Source organism: Salmo salar, chromosome 05, assembly GCF_965601325.2.
Source record: "Salmo salar chromosome 05, fSalSal1, whole genome shotgun sequence".
NCBI lineage: Eukaryota > Metazoa > Chordata > Actinopteri > Salmoniformes > Salmonidae > Salmo > Salmo salar.
This window is the reverse complement of record NC_138295.1, coordinates 88,815,303-88,837,443: the sequence shown is the minus strand read 5'-3', so window position 1 is coordinate 88,837,443 and position 22,141 is coordinate 88,815,303. Positions and strand designations below refer to the sequence as shown.

Here is a 22,141-nt window from a genome sequence, read left to right as displayed (position 1 = left end):
GGAAATAGACTATGAAGAGGATATAAGAGAATGAAAGTGGATGTAAATGGATGATTTGACTGGTACTCCTGGGCCGTATTCATAAAGCGTCTGATGATTTGACTGGTACTCCTGGGTCGTATTCATAAAGCGCCTTAAAGTGCTGATCTAAGATCAGGTCCTCTCTGTCCATATAGTCTTTATTCATTATGATCTTAAAGGTCAACCTGATATTAGATCATCACTCAGTTACGTTAAAATAAAATAAAGTTTATATTTATTTATCACTCCAACTCTGAGACACCATGGATACATGCCTGCCTTACCTCTGTTTCTGCTTTACTTTAGCCTCTTTTGATTTATCACTCAGAGTCTTTATCCTGAAGGGAAATTATAAAGATGGGAGCAGGTAAAACAAAATGTATATATGGGACAGCTGTCACAGCAATGTAAATATTCATTGGATTAGTAGACACTTTGTTTCCTAAATGGCACCCTATATTCCCTATATAGTGCACTAATTTATATCAGAACCCAAAGTAGTGCACTATATAGGGAATAGAGACGTTTTCTGCTTCCGGCATCAGGTTCCAGTCCAGAATGTCCTGTCTCGCTCACTTCCATCACATGATGGGCAGCTGAATGTAATCAACTTAGCTAGCTGTCGTTAGCTAACTGTATCAATAAGCTTTGGCAGTATCTAAATTAATGGTTTTCATTTACTGCCAGCCTGGTAGTGTTTTGCCAGTGTTTTGTGTTTAGTATTAGCTAGCTACGAAAAACTTGTTCGATGGTTTCGTCCCACACAGTTACATCCAGCTAGATAGCCTTTCAGCCATGCTGGCAAAGAGGGAGAAACTAGCTAGCTAATTAACGTAGATGTTTTTTTAAATTGCTAATACAGCAATGTCAGAACAGGCAGGGTCACAAGACATAGGGCCATGAATGAAGCATTAGCTATAAAAGTAGCTTTAATACAAACCCCGTTGTGAAATCTTGCTGCACCGTCTGCAACCTCTCTTTGAAATTCTCAAACATCTTCCTGGTTTCTTCCAAGCTGCAAATACGTTGTTTTGTCGTCGCATTAACTGTATTAGTTAGCTTCTTTGTGAATATTCCTCAAGTGCCATGTCAAGCTACGGGTCAATGTTCAGACTGTATACTTCTATAAGTAGCTAAAGTCTGATAGATGGCTGTTGTTTGGTCTTTGCTCAGCTGTTTTCCAGACGCAGTGGGGTTGTTGAGCTGAATCAGGGTTGTTGAGGTGAATCAGGGTTGCGCAGCTATGCGCACGCCACATTCTTCCACATAGAACACAGGAAGTCATTCATTAGGTACAGCAAAATGTTACAAAAACTAATTTCACAATATTTTGAGGATAAAATTATTGTGAGTTTTCATGAATATTTGTGTGTGTAGTATAGCTTCTAAAAACGGTTTTGTACGAATGAAAGGTAACATGGTTAGAATGAACAACCCGGTAGATGGCGACACAAACCGTGTTTACGTCTGTGTGTTTGACCTGATTGGTTGTTGAGAAGTTTGTTGAATGAAGGGGACGGTGCTTCACCCTCCGAGACTATAAAACCCCACCGTTGTATTTTTGGACACGGCCTGATCGGTCCATGGACTGTAAAGTTTGAATGTTTGGGTTTATTGTGAGGTGTAAGTGCATCGATAGATTGAACTATTATAGGACAACTATTGCAAACATACAGAGGAACAAAAATGCTTTGCCATATAACGCGACCGGACTCGGTGGTGATGGAGGTGGATGTTGATCAAAAGGCTAATGGAGAGGACTGTTTACACAAGGTACCGTTACAGTTATTATCATTCAAATGTATCCATGTTAAGTCTATTTTATTCCATGTTGTTAGTGTCTGTGTGTTGGGGTTGCAAATTAATGCAGTTTTAATCATTTTGAATTCTGTAAATATTTTGAGAATTTGAATAAAAATGTAACTTGTACGCTTGTAACAATTTAACAACAGCGTAGTACATGGAACGTTGTATTTAACTACCAGTCTTGATGGGGCATTGACTTCTTTAGTGAAGTGGTTTGTTCTATTGTTTTGACTCACAGGTCTGTCGGAAACTGGGAATAATAGAGGTGGATTACTTTGGGCTTCAGTTCTGTGGAAGCAAAGGGGAGAGTTTGTGGTTGAATCTGAGGAACAGGATCTCACAACAGATGGATAACCTGGCTCCCTGCAGACTGAAGCTCAGAGTCAAGTTCTTTGTGGAGCCCCATCTGACCCTGCAAGAACAGACAAGGTATGTTTATTGTACACCTTGTAGGGGACCTATTTGGAGTAAGGCACTCTGCCTATTGTAGCTAATGGTACTGCAAACATTAGATGTCATGTATTTTCTTTTTAAATGCAATAAGATTAACAAATGTAGTGACAGAACAGAATGGATCAGATACAATTGAGTTAAAACCCACCCTATCAATCATTAAAACCCTGCTATTTCAGTCAACCTGTAATCTTTCAGCCCATAGTCCTCATTTAGGATCAATAGATAATGTGACTTACTGGCTTCTCTCCCCATCAGGGGGAAGTTTGACCTCCCGTATGCAAACAGTGTCTGGTGACTCGTCAGCAGCGAGTTAGTTACCGTGCATGCCAGTGTGTCCAGCAGGTTCTATCCCTAACCGACATGTCAATGTGCTCTATGGGCGTTGTAACAGTGTATAACATGACTCTGGGTGAATCCCAGATGGCACCCTATTCTCTTTATAGTGCACTACGTTCCTATGGGTGCAGTAGGGTCGTGTCCCAATTTCTCTACCCTTAAAAAGATTCACAAAAGCTCTGACGAAGGCCGTGAGGCGGATACGTAAGCTTATTAAATATCAGTGATACTATCAAGAGCAGTGTGCGGTTTCCTTTTTCCTTCATCTTGTTCAACTGTTACCATGCACCTGCAAATAAGATTGCTCAGATGTGCGAGTGCCTTTTGAATTTTCTACCCTTATCCCAAAATGTGCACTTTGCACACTCCACTGTGCTGAGTGCTTATTGCTTTTTGAGGCCTGTTTAAAAAATAAATGTAATCACGGTTTCGATGATTTGGGATGAATGCTGTAACACAGAATAAAACAATGAATTAAAGTCCCATGATGCTAGTGACTGCCCATTACTGCTGATCACTTATTAACCATCACTTATTCATGTTACATTACTTTAATAAAATATTTCAGTTGTGTTTATTACATTTGTTTTATTTGATTACTTTATTATTTAATTCCAAGTCATCGTCTCATCTCTATAGAGCTCCTCCCTATGCTTTCTAACAAAATGACTATTTCAGTAGTTTTTCAAAGTAAGTAAGGCATACTGCAACAGCTGCTCTCTATATCCCCTCAAGACAACGCATTCTTTTGCCTCTTCTGTAGCAGGTGTAAAAAAAAACACACAAAAAACACACGTACTGGACAAGTAGATGCTCAATGGATTATAGTCATTATAGCTAATTACCACGTTTTGATGCGCTAAACTATGTAGAATATTGGCCTGTTGGAAACTATATCTCTAGAGAAACTACAACTCCCTACCACATCGCACAGTTCAGTCTGGATCTGATATATCTCTAGAGAAACTACAACTCCCTACCACATCGCACAGTTCAGTCTGGATCTGATATATCTCTAGAGAAACTACAACTCCCTACCACATCGCACAGTTCAGTCTGGATCTGATATATCTCTAGAGAAACTACAACTCCCTACCACATCGCACAGTTCAGTCTGGATCTGATATATCTCTAGAGAAACTACAACTCCCTACCACATCGCACAGTTCAGTCTGGATCTGATATATCTCTAGAGAAACTGTGGAATATGCATATTGAGCTCACAAAAATAAAACATGGAATTCAAATAACCTACAGTAAAATACCTGCCAGCAAGCAAGGGTACCTACAGTACTATGCCAGGGTACCTACAGTACTATACCAGGGTACCTACAGTACTATACCTGCCAGCAAGCCAGGGTACCTACAGTACTATACCAGCCAGCCAGGGTACCTACAGTACTATGCCAGCCAGCCAGGGTACCTACAGTACTATACCAGCCAGGATATCTACAGTACTATACCAGCCAGCCAGGGTACCTACAGTACTATACCAGCCAGGATATCTACAGTACTATACCAGCCAGCCAGGGTACCTACAGTACTATACCAGCCAGCCAGGGTACCTACAGTACTATACCAGCCAGCAAGCCAGGGTACCTACAGTACTATGCCAGGGTACCTACAGTACTATACCTGCCAGCAAGCCAGGGTACCTACAGTACTATACCAGGGTACCTACAGTACTATACCAGCCAGCCAGGGTACCTACAGTACTATACCAGCCAGCCAGTACTATACCAGCCAGCCAGGGTACCGACAGTACTATGCCAGGTTACCTACAGTACTATACCAGGGTACCTACAGTACTATACCAGCCAGCCAGGGTACCGACAGTACTATGCCAGCCAGCCAGGGTACCTACAGTACTATGCCTGCCAGCCAGGGTACCTACAGTACTATACCAGCCAGCCAGGGTACCTACAGTACTATGCCAGGGTACCTACAGTACTATACCAGCCAGCCAGTACTATACCAGCCAGCCAGCCAGGGTACCTACAGTACTATGCCAGCCAGCCAGGTTACCTACAGTACTATACCAGGGTACCTACAGTACTATACCAGCCAGCCAGTACTATACCAGCCAGCCAGCCAGCCAGGGTACCTACAGTACTATACCAGCCAGCCAGTACTATACCAGCCAGCCAGCCAGGGTACCTACAGTACTATGCCTGCCAGCAAGCCAGGGTACCTACAGTACTATACCAGCCAGCCAGCCAGGGTACCTACAGTACTATGCCAGCCAGCCAGGGTACCTACAGTACTATACCAGCCAGCCAGGGTACCTACAGTACTATACCAGCCAGCCAGGGTACCTACAGTACTATACCAGCCAGCCAGGGTACCTACAGTACTATACCAGCCAGCCAGGGTACCTACAGTACTATACCAGCCAGCAAGCCAGGGTACCTACAGTACTATGCCAGCCAGCCAGGGTACCTACAGTACTATACCAGCTAGCCAGCCAGGTTACCTACAGTACTATACCTGCCAGCCAGGGTACCTACAGTACTATGCCAGGTTACCTACAGTACTATGCCAGCCAGCCAGTACTATACCAGCCAGCCAGGTTACCTACAGTACTATGCCTGCCAGGGTACCTACAGTACTATGTCAGCCAGCCAGGGTACCTACAGTACTATGCCAACCAGCCAGTACTATACCAGCCAGCCAGGTTACCTACAGTACTATGCCAGCCAGCCAGGTTACCTACAGTACTATACCAGGGTACCTACAGTACTATACCAGCCAGCCAGTACTATACCAGCCAGCCAGCCAGGGTACCTACAGTACTATACCAGCCAGCCAGTACTATACCAGCCAGCCAGCCAGGGTACCTACAGTACTATGCCTGCCAGCAAGCCAGGGTACCTACAGTACTATACCAGCCAGCCAGCCAGGGTACCTACAGTACTATGCCAGCCAGCCAGGGTACCTACAGTACTATGCCAGCCAGCCAGGGTACCTACAGTACTATACCAGCCAGCCAGGGTACCTACAGTACTATACCAGCCAGCAAGCCAGGGTACCTACAGTACTATGCCAGCCAGCCAGGGTACCTACAGTACTATACCAGCTAGCCAGCCAGGTTACCTACAGTACTATACCTGCCAGCCAGGGTACCTACAGTACTATGTCAGGTTACCTACAGTACTATGCCAGCCAGCCAGTACTATACCAGCCAGCCAGGTTACCTACAGTACTATGCCTGCCAGGGTACCTACAGTACTATGTCAGCCAGCCAGGGTACCTACAATGCTATGCCTGCCAGCCAGGGTACCTACAGTACTATACCAGCCAGCCAGGGTACCTACAGTACTATGCCAACCAGCCAGTACTATACCAGCCAGCCAGGTTACCTACAGTACTATACCAGCCAGCCAGGGTACCTACAGTACTATGCCAGCCAGCCAGGTTACCTACAGTACTATACCAGCCAGCCAGGGTACCTACAGTACTATACCAGCCAGCCAGGGTACCTACAGTACTATGCCAGGGTACCTACAATGCTATGCCTGCCAGCCAGGGTAATACTAGAGCCTAGTGTATTTCCTTCAATAACAAAATGATTTCCCCCAAAAAAGTAGCCTACTACTAGGGCATAGCTTCAAATGACATGTTAACCCGGACATGTCAAATCAGTTTGGTTTGCCCTGGGTGACCTTGACACCGTGAATCGACTGACAAGATTCAGGGCACTGTGCCATGAAGGGGAGTGGCCTGACTACCATCCACATCGCTCTGGCCAAACACCACGCCCACTACTGTTTCTTCTAATGTGTGGAGCGATCGATAGAGCAGCAGAGTTACATTCAGGATGAGTCCTCAGGCTAGTTCAGGAGCCTACTGTATGTGACTTTTATTCAGGATGAGTCCTCAGGCTAGTTCAGGAGCCTACTGTATGTGACTTTTATTCAGGATGAGTCCTCAGTAGGGTTGCATATTTTGGGGAATATTCAGAGGTGGAAACTTTCAGTGGGAATTAATGGGAATATATGGGAATTCACAGAAATATATGCTAATTAATATGAATATCATTTATATTTAGATGTGTTTTTTTGCATTGGATATATTTACCATATCATATGGAGACAGAAACATAAACCTTTTACCTTATCATAAGTAGACATAATTGCAAATGATTAAATCCTTCTAAAATAAAAATCATTTAGTTACAAATTGAACTTTAATTAAATGAGTTGACTCTTCACATGGGAGGATTTCACTGAACAACAAAATAAAGGGAACATTAAATGATCCATCGCATCTCCCAAAAATGTTTTCAACATGCATCTGTAAAATGATAGTCTAGAAACTAAATCTTTGGTTGTCTTCCTCTCAGGCTTCCATGTCTTCTCCCTGGACCTCCTCAATGTCCACCTCTTGAACATCAGACTCTGAGGCCTCAGCTTCACTGTCACTTTCCAACCTTGTTGAGGATGGCTCGTTGTCGGACTCAAAAAGCCTCAAATTTGCCCGGATGCCCACCAATTTTTCAACCCTTGTATTGGTCAGCCTGTTGCGTGCTTTGGTGTGTGTGTGTGTTCCCAAACAAGGACCAATTGTGCTCTGAGGCGGCTGATGTTGGTGGGATTTGGAGGATGATGGAGGCAACATGGGAAAGGGCCTCAGATACACAAAGTCCCATCGCATCAGCCACCTGGTGGAAATGTTGGCACGATTGCCATATTGCATCTCCATCCCAAAGCCCTTGCTTGGAAGTGTACTTCACCAGACTACCAATAACCTTGCCCTCATCCAGGCCAAGGTGGCAAGACATGGTAGTGATGACACCATAGGCCTTGTTGATCTCTGCACCATGCTCTTGCCAGCATACTTGGGGTCCAACATATATGCTGCGGCGTGTATGGACTTCAGGCAGAAGTCTTCACGCTTTTTGATGTATTTCAGAACTGCAGTTTCCTCTGCTTGGAGCAACAGTGAAGTGGGCAGGGCAGTATGGATTTCTTCTCTTACATCTGCAAGCAGAGTCTGAACATCAGACAGGATGGCATTGTCTCCCTCAATCCGTGCAATGGCTACTGCTATAGGTTTCAGGCTGCTTACCCCTCTCTCCCAAAATACATCATCCAGGAGGATCCTCTTGATGGGGCTGTCCATATAGGCAGATTGTGATATGGCCTTTTCTTGGAGAGACTCCTTCCCCTCCAGGAGACTGTCAAACATGACACCACCACCCCAATGGGTGTTGCTGGGCAGCTTCAATGTGGTGCTCCTATTCTTCTCACTTTGCTTGGTGAGGTAGATTGCTGCTATAACTTGATGACCCTTCACATACCTAACCATTTCCTTGTAGAGTGTATCCATTGTTTTCAGTGCTATGATGTCCTTGAGGAGCAGATTCAATTCATGAGCAGCACAGCCAGTGGGTGTGATGTGAGGGTAGGACTCCTCCACTTTAAACCAAGATGTTTGCAGCATTGTCTGTCACCAGTGCAAATACCTTCTGTGGTCCAAGGTCATTGATGGCTGCCTTCAGCTCATCTGAAATGTAGAGACCGGTGTGTCTGTTGTTCCTTGTGTCTGTGCTCTTGTAGAATACTGGTTGAGGGGTGGAGCTGATGTAGTTCATTATTTCTTGGCCACAAACATTCAACCACCCATCAGAGATGATTGTAATAGTCTGCTTTCTCTATGATTTGCTTGACCTTCACTTGAACTATGTTGAACTCTGCATCCAGCAAATGAGTAGATAAAGCATGTCTGGTTGGAGGGGTGTATGCTGGGAGAAGAACATTCAGAAATCTCTTCCAATACACATTGCCTGTGAGCATCAGAGGTGAACCAGTTTGTATACACAGCTCGAGCAAGACATTCATCAGCATTTCTCTGACTACGTTCCTCCATTGAGTAAAAACAAACTTCTGATTCCAGGAGGACCATGAGCTGTTGCTATCGATAAGGTGTCTGATTCATCATTTTCACCTCAAATAGAAGTAGAGGGACTTTGGTCAGAGGTTGCTTGTTGTGAGCGCTGAGGGAACTTTATGCACTTGGCCAGATGATTCTCCATCTTTGTCGCATTCTTCACATATGATTTGCCACAGTATTTGCAAATGTACTCAGCTTTTCCTTCTACATTAGCTGCAGTGAAATAGTTACACCGTTAGATTAAACACTCCTTTGTAAGATAAATGTTTTAACATGAAACATGTATGGAAACAGGTGAATTAACAATCCTCAGTTAGCAGGCTCAAGCAAGCTAAAACCCACATGATAGCAAAAACTAACTAGCCTAAATTGTTAACAAGTTAGAAGTTATTTAAACACACTTTGCTGTAGGCTACTATTTACTAGTTAACAAAAATCATGTATGTCATATAAAATATATTCACCCCACCCAGTATTGTAATCAAAACTTACCAGAAAGCATGTAGTCCTTGGCTCAGACAGTGTAGTAGTGTGAGCTCATTAGTGTGCAATATCTTGAGAATCAGCTGTACATGTGATGGAAGAATGCTCTGTGCATGCAGAGGGTTGCAATTCCATTGAATTGGGGATAGTTTAACCAAAATATGCCACAAGACCTAGAATTGCCTTTTGTGTATCCCACAAAAAAGGTTCACAGTTATAAGCTACCATTTTTTTGATGAATTTAAGCAAAATGGCTTAACTTCCCATTGAAAAATTCCAGAAATTTACTGGAAAGTTTGCGACCCTTTGCAACCCTAGTCCTCAGGGTAGTTCAGGAGCCTACTGTATGACTTTTATTTGATGTATCTGGTCTCTCCTCATCACTACATTAGCTATATTGATTTTATCGGGAGGTATCTTATTCCATCCCGTTACTTAGATTTGTGTGTATTAGGACGTTATTGTGGAATTGTTAGATATTACTTGTTAGATACTGCTGCACTGTCAACTAGAAGCACAAGCATTTCGCTACACTCGCAATAACATCTGCTAACCATGTGTATGTGACCAATAACATCTGCTAACCAGGTGTATGTGACCAACAACAAAGACTTTCAATACTGCATATCGTCCTCCAGTGACCAACCAACCCATTCTCATTAAAGGGATCGGGATCATGTCACTATGAGGTGTGTGTGTACAGTATTCACTCCAGAAATGAGGTCAGGGGTCAGGCAGCAGAATCATGGGCAGGGGTTTGTAACCAGGCTACAGACAGTCAGCCAATTGTTGCTTTAAAGTCAACTCCTGAAAGGAGTGCCACTACAACCTTTTAAAGTGAAAGGAAATTCACAAGAACTCCAACATCAATTTAGAGTTGAGACACAAGCTGCATGCGGACCACAATCCTTTGGGAATATTTTTCTGCTTCAACAGTTTTATAATGTCTATTTATAGCTTGGCCCTGAGCCAAGTGCCGTTAGATGGTTACTTTAATACACTGGGCTGTTGCTACAGGAGGATCCTGCAGTCAGTCAGAGGGTTACTTTAACACACTGAGCTGTTGCTACAGGAGGATCCTGCAGTCAGTCAGAGGGTTACTTTAACACACTGAGCTGTTGCTACAGGAGGATCCTGCAGTCAGTCAGAGGGTTACTTTAATACACTGAGCTGTTGCTACAGGAGGATCCTGCAGTCAGTCAGAGGGTTACTTTAACACACTGATCTGTTGCTACAGGAGGATCCTGCAGTCAGTCAGAGGGTTACTTTAACACACTGAGCTGTTGCTACAGGAGGATCCTGCAGTCAGTCAGAGGGTTACTTTAACACACTGGGCTGTTGCTACAGGAGGATGCTGCAGTCAGTCAGAGGGTTACTTTAATACACTGGGCTGTTGCTACAGGAGGATCCTGCAGTCAGTCAGAGGGTTACTTTAACACACTGGGCTGTTGCTACAGGAGGATCCTGCAGTCAGTCAGAGGGTTACTTTAACACACTGGGCTGTTGCTACAGGAGGATCCTGCAGTCAGTCAGAGGGTTACTTTAACACACTGAGCTGTTGCTACAGGAGGATCCTGCAGTCAGTCAGAGGGTTACTTTAACACACTGAGCTGTTGCTACAGGAGGATCCTGCAGTCAGTCAGAGGGTTACTTTAACACACTGGGCTGTTGCTACAGGAGGATCCTGCAGTCAGTCAGAGGGTTACTTTAACACACTGAGCTGTTGCTACAGGAGGATCCTGCAGTCAGTCAGAGGGTTACTTTAACACACTGAGCTGTTGCTACAGGAGGATCCTGCAGTCAGTCAGAGGGTTACTTTAACACACTGGGCTGTTGCTACAGGAGGATGCTGCAGTCAGTCAGAGGGTTACTTTAACACACTGGGCTGTTGCTACAGGAGGATACTTGGACAGAATTACAGTGTTGAATTAAGTCTTAAATTCCACACTGACAGCCCATATGTAGGCTAACTATACTGAACAAATATCAACGCAGCATGAAATAAAAGATCCTATAAATTTTCCATACCGACAAAAAAACGTATTTCTTTCAAATTTTGTGCAGAAATTTGTATATATCCCTCTCAGTGAGCATTTCTCCTTTGCCAAGATAATCCATCCACCTGACAGGTGTGGCATATCAAGAAGCTGATTAAATGGCATGATCATTACATAAGTGCACCATGTGCTGGGGACAATAAAAGACCACTCTAAAATGTGCAGTTCTGTTACACAACACAATGCCATGTCTCAAGTTGAGGGAGTGTGCAATTGGCATGCTGACTGCAGGAATGTCCACCAGAGCTGTTGCCAGAGAATTGAATGTTAATTTCTCTACCACAAGCCTTCTGCAGTGTTGTTTTAGAGAATTTATCAGTACAATCAACTGGCCTCACAACCGCAGACCATGTGTAACACGCCAGTCCAGGACCACATCTGGCTTCTTCACCTGCGGGATTGTCTGAGACCAGCCACCCGGACAGCTGATGAAACTGAAGAGTATTTCTGTCTTCAATAAAGCCTTTTTGTGGGGGTAAACTTATTCTGATTGGCTGGGCCAGGCTCCCCAGAGGGTGGGCCTATGCCTTCACAGTCCCATCCATGGCTGCTCCCCTGCCCAGTCATGTGAAATCCATAGATTAGGACCTAATGAATTCATTTCAATTGACTGATTGCCTTATATGAACTGTAACAAGTTAAAATTGTTGAAACTGTTGTGTTTTTAATTTTGTTCAGTATAGTTTGGTCTTGAGAAGAGACTGTCACAGTATATACAGTAGGCTAGCCCTGTAGTAATAACACAGCTGACACGAGGCCTGTAGTAATAACACAGCTGACACGAGGCCTGTAGTAATAACACAGCGGACACGAGGCCTGTAGTAATAACACAGCGGACACGAGGCCTGTAGTAATAACACAGCGGACACGAGGCCTGTAGTAATAACACAGCTGACACGAGGCCTGTAGTAATAACACAGCGGACACGAGGCCTGTAGTAATAACACAGCTGATACGAGCCCTGTAGTAATAACACAGCTGACACGAGCCCTGTAGTAATAACACAGCGGACACGAGGCCTGTAGTAATAACACAGCGGACACGAGGCCTGTAGTAATAACACAGCTGACACGAGCCCTGTAGTAATAACACAGCTGACACGAGGCCTGTAGTAATAACACAGCTGACACGAGGCCTGTAGTAATAACACAGCGGACACGAGGCCTGTAGTAATAACACAGCGGACACGAGGCCTGTAGTAATAACACAGCGGACACGAGGCCTGTAGTAATAACACAGCGGACACGAGGCCTGTAGTAATAACACAGCTGACACGAGGCCTGTAGTAATAACACAGCGGACACGAGGCCTGTAGTAATAACACAGCGGACACGAGGCCTGTAGTAATAACACAGCTGACACGAGGCCTGTAGTAATAACACAGCGGACACGAGGCCTGTAGTAATAACACAGCTGACACGAGGCCTGTAGTAATAACACAGCTGACACGAGGCCTGTAGTAATAACACAGCGGACACGAGGCCTGTAGTAATAACACAGCGGACACGAGGCCTGTAGTAATAACACAGCGGACACGAGGCCTGTAGTAATACACAGCGGACACGAGGCCTGTAGTAATAACACAGCTGACACGAGGCCTGTAGTAATAACACAGCTGACACGAGGCCTGTAGTAATAACACAGCTGACACGAGGCCTGTAGTAATAACACAGCTGACACGAGGCCTGTAGTAATAACACAGCTGTCACGAGGCCTGTAGTAATAACACAGCTGACACGAGGCCTGTAGTAATAACACAGCTGACACGAGGCCTGTAGTAATAACACAGCGGACACGAGGCCTGTACTAATAACACGGCATATCTGAAATGCTCAACTTCAGAAAAGACACACTGCATAACTGACAGGTGTGGGAAAGTATGTCTGAACCCTTAACATAAGCAGTAAGGACAACTTCTCTGGCTAAACAAAGGATTGAGAAAGTCAATTTAAAGGAAAATGACAAATGCTCTTAATCCTATGTCATGGTGTAGCCTAAATCCTGTGATCTACGTGGACATTCATAGCATTTCTTAGTGTACAGTAGGACTACGTAGATTAAATTATTCATTCTCAAAACCTAACACGGGAAAATACGCCTAATGTGAGCATGCAGGCTAATATGCAGGCTAATATGCAAGCTAATATACAGTCATGTAGGTGGCAAGATTAGAAAGTGTACATTTTTATAACAAAAAATACATGTTTTTGTCACATTCACCAGATGGATGCAGTGAAATGTGTTGAGGGTTCAGTGCCTTGCTCAAGCGTTCGTCAACCGATTTTCTTCTTATTTTACCTTGTCTGCTGGATGGTCTAACACGCTATTGGTGTGTTCTCAGCCTTCGCTTGAGTTGGGTTGACACAAGGAAACTCTGCAAACGATGGAACATGAACCATGTATCGCAGATAACAACAAAGTATAGGCTGTCGCACAATAAGTTCAGAATAAACATTTTATGAATATTGTGGTAAACATAGTGCTACTAAATCACTCAGCCTTCAGATGATTCCAAAAGTAAAAGAACACACCTTGGGAATCATGACTCGTAACAACGTTTGATTTGTTGAATCAATTCAACAGGAGGCTTATGTAAGTCGTCTCTAAGCACTGCTCTGCTGGCCCAGAAAGAGTTGGGCAAAAAAGAGAGGGAGAGGCCCTCGGTCTGTCAGCAGTCCACATGCAGCTCCACACTCACTGACAATGAGAGCCATGCATCCTGCAGGCTTAGCATGCACAGTCCCACACATCCAGCCACCCGCTACCTCCTGGCTGGCTGAGAGTGAGAACACACATCCAGCCACCCCCTACCTCCTGGCTGGCTGAGAGTGAGAACACACATCCAGCCACCCCCTACCTCCTGGCTGGCTGAGAGTGAGAACACACATCCAGCCACCCCCTACCTCCTGGCTGGCTGAGAGTGAGAACACACATCCAGCCACCCCCTACCTCCTGGCTGGCTGAGAGTGAGAACACACATCCAGCCACCCCCTACCTCCTGGCTGGCTGAGAGTGAGAACACACATCCAGCCACACCCTACCTCCTGGCTGGCTGAGAGTGAGAACACACATCCAGCCACACCCTACCTCCTGGCTGGCTGAGAGTGAGAACACACATCCAGCCACCCCCTACCTCCTGGCTGGCTGAGAGTGAGAACACACATCCAGCCACACCCTACCTCCTGGCTGGCTGAGAGTGAGAACACACATCCAGCCACACCCTACCTCCTGGCTGGCTGAGAGTGAGAACACACATCCAGCCACACCCTACCTCCTGGCTGGCTGAGAGTGAGAACACACATCCAGCCACCCCCTACCTCCTGGCTGGCTGAGAGTGAGAACACACATCCAGCCACCCCCTACCTCCTGGCTGGCTGAGAGTGAGAACACACATCCAGCCACCCCCTACCTCCTGGCTGGCTGAGAGTGAGAACACACATCCAGCCACCCCCTACCTCCTGGCTGGCTGAGAGTGAGAACACACATCCAGCCACCCCCTACCTCCTGGCTGGCTGAGAGTGAGAACACACATCCAGCCACCCCCTACCTCCTGGCTGGCTGAGAGTGAGAACACACATCCAGCCACCCCCTACCTCCTGGCTGGCTGAGAGTGAGAACACACATCCAGCCACCCCCTACCTCCTGGCTGGCTGAGAGTGAGAACACACATCCAGCCACCCCCTACCTCCTGGCTGGCTGAGAGTGAGAACACACGGCACTAGCCATTGTTAATCCAAGCAGGCATCCATCCTGTTGGCTACAGCTGAGAGCCCCACTAGCTAAACACACACACACTGCTTTATCACATTGTGCTGCATACAAGCTGTTTAAATAGGATGTTCTGCTGATATAAACTTGCAGGGCAGAGTTCACATACCAACCGTTCCAGAGAGCATTCAGCACTTCATCTGTACTACAGCTGAGAGGAACCATGGGAGAATGTGTTGTTGAGAGTTGGTAGTTTCCATTTAAAATTCATAATGAGTAAAACCATTTGTCAAAACAGCTGCTACAGTGTGTTGTCTGTGACAGTCAGTCCTGTACCTACAGTGTCTTGTCTGTGACAGTCAGTCCTGTACCTACAGTGTCTCTGACAGTCAGTCCTCTACCTACAGTGTCTCTGACAGTCAGTCCTCTACCTACAGTGTCTCTGACAGTCAGTCCTGTACCTACAGTGTCTCTGACAGTCAGTCCTCTACCTACAGTGTCTCTGACAGTCAGTCCTGTACCTACAGTGTCTTGTCTGTGACTGTCAGTCCTGTACCTACAGTGTCTCTGACAGTCACTCCTCTACCTACAGTGTCTCTGACAGTCAGTCCTCTACCTACAGTGTCTCTGACAGTCAGTCCTCTACCTACAGTGTCTCTGACAGTCAGTCCTCTACCTACAGTGTCTCTGACAGTCAGTCCTGTACCTACAGTGTCTCTGACAGTCAGTCCTCTACCTACAGTGTCTCTGACAGTCAGTCCTGTACCTACAGTGTCTTGTCTGTGACTGTCAGTCCTCTACCTACAGTGTCTCTGACAGTCACTCCTCTACCTACAGTGTCTCTGACAGTCAGTCCTCTACCTACAGTGTCTCTGACAGTCAGTCCTGTACCTACAGTGTCTCTGACAGTCAGTCCTCTACCTACAGTGTCTCTGACAGTCAGTCCTGTACCTACAGTGTCTCTGACAGTCAGTCCTCTACCTACAGTGTCTCTGACAGTCAGTCCTCTACCTACAGTGTCTCTGACAGTCAGTCCTCTACCTACAGTGTCTCTGACAGTCAGTCCTCTACCTACAGTGTCTCTGACAGTCAGTCCTCTACCTACAGTGTCTCTGACAGTCAGTCCTCTACCTACAGTGTCTCTGACAGTCAGTCCTGTACCTACAGTGTCTCTGACAGTCAGTCCTCTACCTACATTGTCTCTGACAGTCAGTCCTGTACCTACAGTGTCTCTGACAGTCAGTTCTGTACCTACAGTGTCTCTGACAGTCAGTCCTCTACCTACAGTGTCTCTGACAGTCAGTCCTCTACCTACAGTGTCTCTGACAGTCAGTCCTCGTACCTACAGTGTCTCTGACAGTCAGTCCTGTACCTACAGTGTCTCTGACAGTCAGCTCATGTACCTACAGTGTCTCTGACAGTCAGTCATGTACCTACAGTGTCCCTGACAGTCAGTCATGTACCTACAGTGTCTCTGACAGTCAGTCCTCTACCTACAGTGTCTCTGACAGTCAGTCCTCTACCTACAGTGTCTCTGACAGTCAGTCCTGTACCTACAGTGTCTTGTCTGTGACTGTCAGTCCTGTACCTACAGTGTCTCTGACAGTCACTCCTCTACCTACAGTGTCTCTGACAGTCAGTCCTCTACCTACAGTGTCTCTGACAGTCAGTCCTCTACCTACAGTGTCTCTGACAGTCAGTCCTGTACCTACAGTGTCTCTGACAGTCAGTCCTCTACCTACAGTGTCTCTGACAGTCAGTCCTGTACCTACAGTGTCTTGTCTGTGACTGTCAGTCCTCTACCTACAGTGTCTCTGACAGTCACTCCTCTACCTACAGTGTCTCTGACAGTCAGTCCTCTACCTACAGTGTCTCTGACAGTCAGTCCTCTACCTACAGTGTCTCTGACAGTCAGTCCTGTACCTACAGTGTCTCTGACAGTCAGTCCTCTACCTACAGTGTCTCTGACAGTCAGTCCTCTACCTACAGTGTCTCTGACAGTCAGTCCTCTACCTACAGTGTCTTGTCTGTGACTGTCAGTCCTGTACCTACAGTGTCTCTGACAGTCACTCCTCTACCTACAGTGTCTCTGACAGTCAGTCCTCTACCTACAGTGTCTCTGACAGTCAGTCCTCTACCTACAGTGTCTCTGACAGTCAGTCCTCTACCTACAGTGTCTCTGACAGTCAGTCCTCTACCTACAGTGTCTCTGACAGTCAGTCCTCTACCTACAGTGTCTCTGACAGTCAGTCCTGTACCTACAGTGTCTCTGACAGTCAGTCCTCTACCTACATTGTCTCTGACAGTCAGTCCTGTACCTACAGTGTCTCTGACAGTCAGTTCTGTACCTACAGTGTCTCTGACAGTCAGTCCTCTACCTACAGTGTCTCTGACAGTCAGTCCTCTACCTACAGTGTCTCTGACAGTCAGTCCTGTACCTACAGTGTCTCTGACAGTCAGTCATGTACCTACAGTGTCTCTGACAGTCAGTCATGTACCTACAGTGTCCCTGACAGTCAGTCATGTACCTACAGTGTCTCTGACAGTCAGTCCTCTACCTACAGTGTCTCTGACAGTCAGTCCTCTACCTACAGTGTCTCTGACAGTCAGTCCTCAACCTACAGTGTCTCTGACAGTCAGCCCTCTACCTACAGTGTCTCTGACAGTCAGTCCTCTACCTACAGTGTCTCTGACAGTCAATCCTCTACCTACAGTGTCTGTGACGGGAGCCAGTTAGGACTTGATAGGCTGTAGAACTAGAGCCATGAAACATACATGAATATACCCACTGTAGGCTACGTAATGTAGAACTAGAGCCATGAAACATACATGAATATACCCACTGTAGGCTACATCTGTAGAACTAGAGCCATGAAACATACATGAATATACCTACTGTAGGCTACGTAATGTAGAACTAGAGCCATGAAACATACATGAATATACCTACTGTAGGCTACATCTGTAGAACTAGAGCCATGAAACATACATGAATATACCTACTGTAGGCTACATAATGTAGAACTAGAGCCATGAAACATACATGAATATACCTACTGTAGGCTACATCTGTAGAACTAGAGCCATGAAACATACATGAATATACCTACTGTAGGCTACATAATGTAGAACTAGAGCCATGAAACATACATGAATATACCTACTGTAGGCTACATCTGTAGAACTAGAGCCATGAAACATACATGAATATACCTACTGTAGGCTACGTAATGTAGAACTAGAGCCATGAAACATACATGAATATACCTACTGTAGGCTACGTAATGTAGAACTAGAGCCATGAAACATACATGAATATACCCACTGTAGGCTACGTAATGTAGAACTAGAGCCATGAAACATACATGAATATACCTACTGTAGGCTACGTAATGTAGAACTAGAGCCATGAAACATACATGAATATACCCACTGTAGGCTACGTAATGTAGAACTAGAGCCATGAAACATACATGAATATACCTACTGTAGGCTACGTAATGTAGAACTAGAGCCATGAAACATACATGAATATACCCACTGTAGGTAGGTGGCCTATACCTGTTGTTGATGTCCCCAGTACGTAGCCTGTGACGCTACGTACTGTAGATTCATATACCCACTGTAGGCTACGTACTGTAGATTCATGTACCCACTGTAGGCTACGTACTGTAGATTCATATACCCACTGTAGGCTACGTACTGTAGATTCATGTACCCACTGTAGACTACGTACTGTAGATTCATGTACCCACTGTAGGCTACGTACTGTAGATTCATGTACCCACTGTAGGCTACGTACTGTAGATTCATGTACCCACTGCAGGCTACGTACTGTAGATTCATGTACCCACTGTAGACTACATACTGTAGATTCATGTACCCACTGTAGGCTACGTACTGTAGATTCATGTACCCACTGTAGTCTACGTACTGTAGATTCATGTACCCACTTTAGGCTACGTATTGTAGATTCATGTACCCACTGTAGGCTACGTACTTTAGATTCATGTACCCACTGTAGGCTACGTACTGTAGATTCATGTACCCACTGTAGGCTACGTACTGTAGATTCATGTACCCACTGTAGGCTACGTACTGTAGATTCATATACCCACTCTAGGCTATGTACTGTAGATTCATGTACCCACTGTAGGCTACGTACTGTAGATTCATGTACCCACTGTAGACTACATACTGTAGATTCATGTACCCACTGTAGGCTACATACTGTAGATTCATATACCCTCTGTAGGCTATGTACTGTAGATTCATGTACCCGCTGTAGGCTACGTACTGTAGATTCATGTACCCACTGTAGACTACATACTGTAGATTCATGTACCCACTGTAGGCTACATTCTGTAGATTCATATACCCACTGTAGGCTACGTACTGTAGATTCATGTACCCACTGTAGGCTACGTACTGTAGATTCATTGCAGCAGATATGTGGATATCTAGCCTAATCTCAGCACCCAGAACCAAATCAGCTACTGGATGTTAATGTTATGGCTGTAACGAGAGACCAGTGGATATGTGATGTTATACCAGAGACCAGTGGATATGTGATGTTATACCCGAGAACAGTGGATATGTGATGTTATACCAGTGGATATGTGATGTTATACCGGAGACCAGTGGATATGTGATTTTATACCGGAGACCAGTGGATATGTGATGTTATACCAGAGACCAGTGGATATGTGATGTTATACCAGAGACCAGTGGATATGTGATGTTATACCAGAGACCAGTGGATATGTGATGTTATACCAGAGACCAGTGGATATGTGATGTTATACCGGAGACCAGTGGATATGTGATGTTATACCAGAGACCAGTGGATATGTGATGTTATACCAGAGACCAGTGGATATGTGATGTTATACCAGTGGATATGTGATGTTATACCAGAGACCAGTGGATATGTGATGTTATACTAGAGACCAGTGGATATGTGATGTTATACCAGAGACCAGTGGATATGTGATGTTATACCAGTGGATATGTGATGTTATACCGGAGACCAGTGGATATGTGATGTTATACCGGAGACCAGTGGATATGTGATGTTATACCAGAGACCAGTGGATATGTGATGTTATACCAGAGACCAGTGGATATGTGATGTTATACCGGAGACCAGTGGATATGTGATGTTATACCAGAGACCAGTGGATATGTGATGTTATACCAGAGACCAGTGGATATGTGATGTTATACCAGTGGATATGTGATGTTATACCAGAGACCAGTGGATATGTGATGTTATACCAGAGACCAGTGGATATGTGATGTTATACCAGTGGATATGTGATGTTATACCGGAGACCAGTGGATATGTGATGTTATACCAGAGACCAGTGGATATGTGATGTTATACCAGAGACCAGTGGATATGTGATGTTATACCAGTGGATATGTGATGTTATACCAGAGACCAGTGGATATGTGATGTTATACCAGTGGATATGTGATGTTATACCAGAGACCAGTGGATAGGTGATGTTATACCAGTGGATATGTGATGTTATACCAGAGACCAGTGGATATGTGATGTTATACCAGAGACCAGTGGATATGTGATGTTATACCGGAGACCAGTGGATATGTGATGTTATACCAGTGGATATGTGATGTTATACCAGAGACCAGTGGATATGTGATGTTATACCAGAGACCAGTGGATATGTGATGTTATATCAGTGGATATGTGATGTTATACCAGTGGATATGTGATGTTATACCAGAGACCAGTGGATAGGTGATGTTATACCAGAGACCAGTGGATATGTGATGTTATACCAGTGGATAGGTGATGTTATACCAGAGACCAGTGGATAGGTGATGTTATACCAGTGGATAGGTGATGTTATACCAGAGACCAGTGGATATGTGATGTTATACCAGAGACCAGTGGATATGTGATGTTATACCAGTGGATATGTGATGTTATACCAGAGACCAGTGGATATGTGATGTTATACCAGTGGATATGTGATGTTATACCAGAGACCAGTGGATAGGTGATGTTATACCAGTGGATATGTGATGTTATACCAGTGGATAGGTGATGTTATACCAGAGACCAGTGGATAGGTGATGTTATACCAGTGGATAGGTGATGTTATACCAGAGACCAGTGGATATGTGATGTTATACCAGAGACCAGTGGATATGTGATGTTATACCAGTGGATATGTGATGTTATACCAGAGACCAGTGGATAGGTGATGTTATACCAGAGACCAGTGGATATGTGATGTTATACCAGTGGATAGGTGATGTTATACCAGAGACCAGTGGATAGGTGATGTTATACCAGTGGATAGGTGATGTTATACCAGAGACCAGTGGATATGTGATGTTATACCAGAGACCAGTGGATATGTGATGTTATACCAGTGGATATGTGATGTTATACCAGAGACCAGTGGATATGTGATGTTATACCAGTGGATATGTGATGTTATACCAGAGACCAGTGGATAGGTGATGTTATACCAGTGGATATGTGATGTTATACCAGAGACCAGTGGATATGTGGTGTTATACCAGTGGATATGTGATGTTATACCAGTGGATATGTGATGTTATACCAGAGACCAGTGGATAGGTGATGTTATACCAGAGACCAGTGGATATGTGATGTTATACCAGTGGATATGTGATGTTATACCAGAGACCAGTGGATATGTGATGTTATACCAGTGGATATGTGATGTTATACCAGTGGATATGTGATGTTATACCAGAGACCAGTGGATATGTGATGTTATACCAGTGGATATGTGATGTTATACCAGAGACCAGTGGATATGTGATGTTATACCAGTGGATATGTGATGTTATACCAGTGGATATGTGATGTTATACCAGAGACCAGTGGATATGTGATGTTATACCAGAGACCAGTGGATATGTGATGTTATACCAGTGGATATGTGATGTTATACCAGAGACCAGTGGATAGGTGATGTTATACCAGAGACCAGTGGATATGTGATGTTATACCAGTGGATATGTGATGTTATACCAGAGACCAGTGGATATGTGATGTTATACCAGTGGATATGTGATGTTATACCAGAGACCAGTGGATATGTGATGTTATATCAGAGACCAGTGGATATGTGATGTTATACCAGAGACCAGTGGATATGTGATGTTATACCAGAGACCAGTGGATATGTGATGTTATACCAGAGACCAGTGGATATGTGATGTTATACCAGAGACCAGTGGATATGTGATGTTATACCAGTGGATATGTGATGTTATACCAGAGACCAGTGGATATGTGATGTTATACCAGAGACCAGTGGATAGGTGATGTTATACCAGAGACCAGTGGATATGTGATGTTATACCAGAGACCA

At 44.8% G+C, this 22,141-nt stretch overlaps 2 protein-coding genes across 2 annotated transcripts in view; one reads left to right on the top strand and one right to left on the bottom strand.

Annotated features, from left to right (window-relative positions):
- The window catches only part of dtnbp1a (dystrobrevin binding protein 1a), a 37,128-nt gene extending 35,883 nt beyond the window's left edge, over window positions 1-1,245 (bottom strand). Inside the window, exons 1-2 of the mRNA XM_082975904.1 lie at window positions 962-1,245; window positions 306-359 (exon numbers count right to left, since the gene is read on the bottom strand). Coding sequence (XP_082832030.1) covers window positions 306-359; window positions 962-1,017 — 110 coding nt within the window. The 5' untranslated portion in view covers window positions 1,018-1,245. The remainder of the gene's footprint in view (window positions 1-305; window positions 360-961) is intronic.
- A 269-nt stretch (window positions 1,246-1,514) lies between these two features.
- The window catches only part of mylipb (myosin regulatory light chain interacting protein b), a 36,000-nt gene continuing 15,373 nt past the window's right edge, over window positions 1,515-22,141 (top strand). The window contains exons 1-2 of the mRNA XM_082975905.1: window positions 1,515-1,794; window positions 2,066-2,256. Coding sequence (XP_082832031.1) covers window positions 1,708-1,794; window positions 2,066-2,256 — 278 coding nt within the window. The 5' untranslated portion in view covers window positions 1,515-1,707. The remainder of the gene's footprint in view (window positions 1,795-2,065; window positions 2,257-22,141) is intronic.